The sequence below is a fragment of the Danio rerio genome, chromosome 3, assembly GCF_049306965.1.
Source record: "Danio rerio strain Tuebingen ecotype United States chromosome 3, GRCz12tu, whole genome shotgun sequence".
Lineage (NCBI taxonomy): Eukaryota > Metazoa > Chordata > Actinopteri > Cypriniformes > Danionidae > Danio > Danio rerio.
In genome coordinates, this window is record NC_133178.1 from 57037501 (window position 1) to 57046743 (window position 9243).

At 35.6% G+C, this 9243-nt stretch overlaps 1 protein-coding gene across 4 annotated transcripts in view; it reads right to left on the reverse strand.

Moving 5' to 3' along the window:
- Window positions 1-7186, reverse strand: part of trip10a (thyroid hormone receptor interactor 10a) — a 72071-nt gene extending 64885 nt beyond the window's left edge. For 3 of the 4 annotated variants that reach the window (XR_012399089.1, XM_017354077.4, XM_017354074.4), the window contains exon 1: window positions 6896-7179. Coding sequence is in view for 3 of the 4 variants with exons in the window: in XM_017354077.4 (XP_017209566.1) it covers window positions 6896-6919 (24 nt within the window). In the remaining variant the exon portion in view is untranslated. 4 annotated transcript variants of the gene reach the window in all.
- Between the last annotated feature and the right edge of the window lie 2057 nt (window positions 7187-9243).

Here is a 9243-nt window from a genome sequence, read left to right on the forward strand (position 1 = left end):
CACTATGACGCAGTGTGTAGCATAATCGCCTCAAGCAAAAACCAAGAAGGTCGCCGATTTGAGCCCCAGCTGGGTCAGTTGGCATATCTTTGTGGAGTTTGCATGTTCTCCCCGTGTTTGGGTGGGTTTCCTCCAGGTGATCTGGATTCCCCCACAGTCTAAAGACACGTGGTATAGGTGAAATGAATAAATTAAATTGGCCGTAGTTTGTATGTGTGAATAAGAGTGTATGGGTGTTTCACAGTGTTGGGTTGCCGCTGTGTTCATTCCGCTGTGGTGAACAAAAAGACTAAGCCGAAGGAAAGTGAATGAATGTTACTATTTGGCTCATGAATCTTATGGGTATTTGAATAGTCTTTACTGTGTGAATAACCATGCCACAGCCACCACCGCCAAGAGCAATTGTGACCCTGAAAAAATCCTGAATACGAGAACAATTTCATTAGATGATTTGAAGAGCTCTTTTGGAAAGAAATTATTCCTTTGTAACTTTTTTTTTACTTTATGATTGTCCGAAGTCAAGCAGCATTCAGGTACAGAAATTTCGAAATTGCGACCATTTTGCCTTTGCGCTCTTCTTATTGGCCCACCACTGCTCAAGCACTGAACGCGAATGATTGGTTAATGTCAGCTGTCAATCACTCAGCCAGCGCCTTCTTGCTTGGGATGACAGAGAGAGCTACTACCGCGAAAAACTAAAGCGCTAAAGATGAGAATGAAAATGACACTGGCAGATTTTGTTTTAGAAACCATGGCATCTAAAGTTATAAATAATGACACATCTTAGTTGTGATCATGTGCTGAATGTTAGTCCACCATCTACACTTTTTCAAGAGTGGATAAAAGACTCCGTTGGCTTCAAGTCCGCTATGTAAAGTCTGTGGGATGGAGTTTTCAGGTAACAGTTTGCCACATCTAGCACGAGAGCTTCTGTTTAATCCATCATTTAATCGCCAGATGCTGTCCGCCGTGCAAGGGACAGCTATGTAAAATTTAACACTACGTACACCATCGGCATCGCAAACGGGCTTGCACTGAGTAAAATAATATCGCTACTCATGAAAAGACAGTAATGCTATTAACATGACGTATGCATATAATAAGGTACAGTACATGTCAAAAGCATCAGTGCAATATCAGACAGCACTTGTGAGAACAGCACAGTTATACCGTTAACAGATTCATTCAAGCATTGTGTGCAGGGCCGGTGAGCGCTCCGTGTATGCTTTAGTCACTCAGTCATGTTATAAAATGTATTTCTTGTGATAACAGGATTTCGTTGAGATATATTTTCCTCACGCTTGCATATATATATATATTTTTTTTTTTTGCTTGTTAGTTTGATTACTGTTGATTTCAAATGCAATAAGTCTGTTTGTATAAAACTTGTAGTAACGGTGCTTATAATTTGTGGGTGCGACTAAATTTTGGCTGATGCGCCTAACTTTTTAAAGTTAGGAGCATCGGTGCTACCAAGAAAAAAGGTTAATTTCGAGCCCTGCTAGGTTTTTTATAAAGTTTGACCAATTCACGATTTTGATTTTTTTTTATTGTGTTACTAGTCTTCTCAAAACATTACAACAACATGACTAAAGTAACATACTCTTTAAAAATAACTTGAAAAACCATCTGGTTAAGGAACATTGTATTTTTAATGGCCGTGTCATACAAAAATCGGTCAAGGTGTAAATAAATGTAAAACAAATTCACGAGTTAAATAGCGTTGCTAAAGATTTGAATAAGAAATATTTGTGTAAATATTGCAGTTGCAGGAATACAGAGGTATTTTTTGCAAGTTTTGCTGAGCCTAGGAAAGATTGGCTGTCAGCTCGGCTTTGACTTTGTCTTCTGATTAAATTTTCTTAAAAAGATACAGTGGAAGTAAAGGACTGAACATGGAAACTGTAAAGCCTAATTTCACCCAATGTGTGAAGTTGTGGACGTATAGCAGGAGCACATACAAGTACCAGATGTGTGTCTAATATAAAATAATATATATTATATATACATTATTATATTTATATATAAATATATAAATAATTTTTTTTTTTTCAACTAGGTCCGCTAAATGACGTCATGGGGGCGGGTACTTTCATTTTCACTGCTACAGTCCCTCACCTCTGCTCGTGTTTAAACCAAAAGATCGGCGCGGTTTTTCACATGGCAGGTTTTTACGTCCTTCATACATGTTGAGATCGAGTTTACTGACTTGATGAAGAAATGTCTTGAAAATCCACACAGACGTGCATCAAGTAAAATCCTACATGACTTCACGCTTTAACAGGCAGTCAAGCAGGTCGCACACCAGAAGCACATGACACACGGCGCGCACATGACAGTTTAAACTATCACACACCAAACGCGCACATTCGCATGATATTTAACATGAAACTAATCAGATGGCGCTCTGTGGGCCGGCTGAAATATGAACTGCTTCGTGAATCGTGGCTGGGCGGCGCCAGTGTGTGTATAGAAACCTGTTTAGAATTCTAAAATAAGTGGTGCTGCGTGGTGCTGCGCGTCGCCGAGAGGCGCTTCTGGTGTGCTTCCTGCTTCATACAGAGAGTGAACCAAAGCGCATTGGTGCCATTATAATGCATTAAATATATATATATATATATTGTTTAAAAATCGCGATTTTTCGATTCGATTCAAAATTAAATCGTCTTAAAACGTAAATTCGAATTAATAAAAAAAATCTGAAAAATCTCCCAGCCCTACTGTCGCCTCACAGAAAGAAGATTGCTGGTTCGAGTCCTGGCTGGACCAGTTGGCATTCATGTGTGGAGTTTTCTTCCACAGTTCACATGAGTTTCCTCCGGGTGCTCCAGTTTCCCCCATAATCCGAAGACATACCATATAGGTGAACTGAATAAACGAAATTGTCCGCAATGTGTTTGAGTGTGTGTGAATGAGTGTGTATCCGTGTTTCCCAATACTGGGCTGCGGCTGGAAGGGCATCCTCTGCCTAACACATATGCTGGAATAGTTGGTGGTTCATTTCACTGTGGCGACCACTAAAATGGAACGAAAGGAAAATGAATGAATGAATTTTGTAATGTTTTGTTTCTAAACTCTCTTAAATGCCTTTAAAACACTCGCAGTTTACTCTATCATGAATGAACTCTGCAGTGACCTCATGCATCGTGAACTGATCAACTACAATCCTTTAATAACTAATAACAATGTGACTTTTGAAGCTAATATGCACAGACTATTGTGTGAATCGATGTGACTATTGTTCACACTAGGCTGATAAACGATATTATAATCACAATGAAATTGATGTCAATAACAATGATGCGCTCTGGACTTTTTTACTCTTTATTGATCTAAGAGCTAATCACACCGCAGAAAAGTGCAACAATGAGAGTCTTAAAATGTGTTTGATATTAGAGATATTAGTGTGTTTGATATTAGAGATTCTGACTTCAACAGAAGTTTGTATATTGCACAGCCCTACTTCCCAAATAAGAAAAGCAAATTGATGCGAACACAACTTTCACTTCTACAGAGCTGAAACTGCAGTAATTTCCCTAGTTAAAATGTCCCTTCAAATGCACAGGAATGGGAAACTTTCTAGTGAGGCTAAGCACCAAAATAAACAGCGACGTGGACTGAATGATGTGTTTTTGTAAAATTAGGGCAAAACTAATTAGGCTGGTGCGCTGGAAGATGGAAAGGGGACATCGGACAGAGGCCTAGAGGGAGCAACAGCAACGAGGTCAAACAATCCCCACCCACTTCAGCGCAACGCTCCATTTACACACTGCAGGTCTGTAGTCAAATCTGCCTGTGGTCAAAAGCGGTGGGAACCTCTGCGCAGATGGGATGGGATGTTATGGGATGGCGATCAGGGAATTGGGAAAACAGGCAGAATGAAATACAGGTCATGATGATGCAACAGTGTCGATTTCTCTAAATCTACAGTACTTCTATGAACGTGCAAGACTAGTCGCTGACAATAAGCGCACAAACTGGACAATGGAAATTGGCAAGTGCAGTAATAAAAATGAAATAAATAAATAAAAACAAGCTTGAAACAATTTAGTGTTGCTCAATATCATCAATACATGAGTTCATCACTGACTATGCCTAGCCGTTTTCACTTTTATTCATTTGCGGGATATTAATTCTCGATATAAATAATTAAAATGGTAATTACATTAAAATCCACTGGTAATGTTACATAAAAATCCACCATTAAAAAAAGATAATTCTTGATATCAGTATAGAATATACATTGCACATTGAATAGAATTATACATTGTGTTTTCATAAAATATGTCACTATATAGCAGAGATGCCCAAGCTAGGGCCCAACATCCAAAGTTGGCACATTGTAATCTTTGATTTGACTCATGCCGTCTGAGAAAGGAGTACAAATAATAGGCAGGGTTGGAGCAAATGCTTTTAACATAGATTGTTATTTCTAGTTTAAATAATCTTTTTTGTTTGTTTGTTTTACTGCTGAGCTACAAAAAAGCCAACTGAAATTAAATGTTTCATTTAAATGTTAATTGTACGTAAATAAATACTTTGTAGAAATGTAAATACTGCCACTCGACAGATAGAGACCAATGCAGAAGACATCTAACAGCAAATCATAATAAAATCAGGTGCAGCTTGACTAGTGTAACCACATTCTGTTATAAATTGATCGTTTTTACTGTATTAAGTTCATTACAAAACGTACTATGTTAGTTAATACAAAGCAATGATTTCTAGTTATTTTTAAATATTATTAAATAAATTAGGGACTAAGAGATGGGTTGTTGCTGGAAGGGCATGCACTGCGTAAAACATATTCTAGATAAGTTGGCGGTTCATTCCGCTGTGGTGACCCTCGATTAATAAAGGGACTGAGCCGAAAAGAAAATGAATGAATGAATAAAATTAGGGAATACCAATGGCAGCTTTATTTACCTTCGGCCCACTAGTCTCAATCTAGTTTGGTTTTTGGCCCTTTATAAGAACAAATTGCTATATTTGCACACCTGCTATAGGATCAATCATCAAAAATAGATTTCTTACTATCTATTGGTTACAGCTCAACTATTCAATTCAGTTCAATTTTGTTGTTGGAATACCTTCCTAAATTTATTTTGCATCTAATGGACTACACGATATATATATATATATATATATATATATATATATATAAATATATGTGTGTGTGTGTGTGTGTGTGTGTGTGTGTGTGTGTGTGGGTGTGTGTACATACAGCAAAAACAGGCAACAAACAAAAAAATCCAACGATAATTGAAATTCAAAAATGGAATAAATAAATAAATAAATAAATAAATAAATAAATAAATAAAAACAAAAGAAAGACATTCTCAAGATGCCAAAATAAAAGATTCAAAATACCTTACAATAGACAGAGCTTTTACATTTTTTTACAGCGTTGAGAGACTTCATTAACAGAATAATTTTGTTGACAAATATCTTGTATAAAAGAGATTTTGAAAGTCAACATTTGTGGATGAAAGATTTACCATTTAAAATAATAAAATTTTTAAAATTGTTCATTTGTTTATCACCATTTAAAAAATAACAAATAATTTATTTTGCATTCAATGTTATTAACACATTATTTTTAGCAGAATAATCAGAAAAACAGTCTTTCCAAAATAATTGCACACTCTGACAATCAACAAATAAGTGACATAAGGATTCCTCAGTTTCTACAAAGTGAACATTCTTTCTCAAAATCTGCAAATTTTGTAAAGTAACATGTTGGTTGGGTAAATATTATGTAAAATCTTTAAATGAATGTCTCTTACTTTATTTGAAATGCAAAAATTGTATGGCAGCAGGACTACACATACAATATTTGACAACATATAGACTGACATCACAATGCTGGCACATACATACACCATAATAAAAAAAATCAATAAATTATCTAGGAACTGCATATTAAACTCGTCAATAAGTTAAAATCAAACAACAGACTTTCTGACAGAAAATATAAGGGCAAGCAAGCAGTTAGCGCTAACCATTAGCATTAGACTAAGCTTTTCTAAGCCAGGTGAACACCTAAAGTCAAAATAAAAACAGCTTTCCAAAAATAAAGAGTTGTGGGGAAAACTACAATAAAAACAAAGTTTAATTTATTTTGAAAAGTTATTGGTTATTATAGCTCACCTACGTTATGCCATATTGAATTATCGCCTTAAACTAATAGAAATATGCATAAAGTGCAGTGACAGACAGACAGACAGACAGACAGACAGACAGACAGACAGACAGACAGACAGACAGACAGACAGACAGACAGACAGACAGACAGACAGACAGATAGATAGATAGATAGATAGATAGATAGATAGATAGATAGATAGATAGATAGATAGATAGATAGATAGAACAAACCAATGACAGTTGCAAAACAGTTGTTGTTGTTGTTGTTACGCTTCTGTTCTTTTTTTAATGTGATAGATAGATAGATAGATAGATAGATAGATAGATAGATAGATAGATAGATAGATAGATAGATAGATAGATAGATAGATAGATAGATAGATAGATAGAAAGAAAGAAAGAAAACAGTGAGTGTATGAGGAGACTGCAAACACTGATAGCGGCAAAACTGTTGTTGTCGTTGCTACGCTTCTGTTCTTTCCACTGCTTTAAAGCGGATGTTCACATTAAACGTGGCGATAAATCGATTTAAGCGTTGACAACTGAACACATCGACAAATCATGTCAAAAACCAGTGTAACAATATACCAGATAGATATGTGATGCATTTATCCTCTTCCAGCTTACAGTATCAGAAAGTCACTGTTATTTACGCCTGAGCACTTTCAGTTGCGAAGTTCACAGGTTACAATAAATCGGAACCGAAAAGATGAGGCATAAAACGCAATAGATTATCCTCTGAACTTACCCAAAGCTCAGTTCCCCAGTCCATGTTCAGCTCCAGCCGCTCCACTCTCCCTCTCTCTTCTCTCTCAGGCTGAAAAGTTATATCCAAACTTATAAGAGCACCAGATGTTCAAAGCGGGATCAGAAAAAGAAGCGCGTCATTCCTTTTCCCGCATTCGCGCGCGACATTAAACAAAATTGATTCAGGTTTGAGAGCTACTTTGCGGTGCCACAAATACTTTTTTTCTGTGCAAAGCGAGAGAAGGATCAACTGGATTTCATTGCCGCGTCACTCCCCAGATCCCTAATTCTTAAAGGAGCCGCCGGATCCAGTTTCCAGCTTCCAGACTGCATGACGATTTACAGTGGGAGGGAGAAGAGCTGAAAACCAGAGGGCGAGCACATGACCTTTATTAAATTATTAAAGCCACACGTTAACAATTATTAACAATACTCTTGTTTACATACTTACTGAGAACTTTTTCTCCTCACTTTTAATCACTTTAATCACTGGTAATCAGTTTGCTACTTTGCATAATGATTGTATGATGTAACTATGGGGTACTTTATTTTAATCCATTCAAAATTGTATGAAAATTGTAGTTAACCCAGATAGCAAAATGACATAATTTTATCCTAAAATCAACGTTTCTTTTGATATCAACGTTTTCTTTATTTTCTTTCTTTCTTTCTTTCTTTATTTAATTTTTATTATTATTATTATTATTATTATTATTATTATTATTATTATACGAAAATGAAAATATACAATCACAGTATATTTAACAAGAAATTGAAGAGACAAAAAGAACAACATTTTTGGAAAAAGAAACAACAACAGATAACAAAAAAATAACAAAAAAAGAAAACAAAAAAAACAGGAAGGATAAATATATTACACATTAATGAAAAAGATTATATAATTTACAAATTTAAGTTGTTTTTAAAGCCTTTTTTGTAAAAGAGTTAGACACTATTTCAAAGTAATACTGCAATTCAGTAAGCAAAATATTTTTTAAAAAAAAGGTTTTTGGTTTGAAAATTTACATTTATGGATATAAAATTTTGTTAATAAGATAAGAAGCTGAAGAAAATATGTTTTCTTTTTATGTAAAGCCCCCGTTCCATAATCAACAAAACCAAACAAAACATTCTCCCACAGCAAGGAAAATTCCTCATCAATATTCTCAATTATAAAAAGTGAGAAGTCTTTCCAAAGCAACCTAGAGTAATTGCATTGCCAAAATAAGTGAACCAGGGACTCAGGGTGCTGCCCACAAAATGAACAATTAATTTTAATATCTTTTTTATATCTTACTAAAAGAGTATTGACTGGGTATGTACGGTGAATAATTCTGAATGAAACTTTTTTTTATCTACTTTGTAATTAAGTAGCTATTTGGGATGAGCCATATTTTTCTCCAATCAATATCCAAAACAAAAGAATTCCAATAAAAAGTAAAATTTAGAACTGATACAGTTCCATTAAGAAATAAAAAAAGTATTTTTTTTGTTTGAAGAAGTTGCAGAGAAACAATATTTTCCAACCATTGTAGTAGTCAACGTTTTCTTTTTGCTCATCAGGGTAACGTTAAAACAACGTCAGGCACTCCATTCAAATCTAACCATAAATTGACACAATTGGTTACTTATCCAACGTTGATTTTCAGTCGATCGAAACGGCGTTATAACCTCCACGCATTTTCAACATATAATCAACCTACGTTATTCTAAAATATTTCAAATTTGCATATTTTTTTTTTTGTAAGAGTAAAAATAGATGATTCCCAGAGATGGGTTGCGGCTGAAAGGGCATCCGCTGCGTAAAAAATGTGCTGGATGGGTTGGAAGTTCATTCCGCTGTGGCGACCCCGGATTAATAAAGGGCCTAAGCCGACAAGAAAATGAATAAAAATAGATGATGTTCAGAGACAAAATTAGAAATGTTACATAATATGCTTTAAAAAGATAGAAACTTTGACATATAAGTTTGGTAGTCATTTATTCATTAATTTTCCTTCAGCTTAGTCGCTGTTTTATCAGGGGTCGCCACAGCAGAATGAACCACCATTCGCCCTCCCAGCTGCTACCCAATACTGGGAAACACCCATACATGCTTACATTCACACAAACACACACTCATACACTATGGTCAATGTAGCTTATTCAATTCACCTGTAACCTATGTTTTTGGATAGTGGGGGAAACCAGAACACCCAGAGGAAACCCATGCAAAATGACTGAGAACATGCAAACTCCACACAGAAATGCCAAAATGGTTCAGCTGGGACCTGAACCAGCAACCTTCCTGCTGTGAGGTGACAGGACTAACACCTCAGCCACCATGAACATAGCAAAGTTTGGTATTAC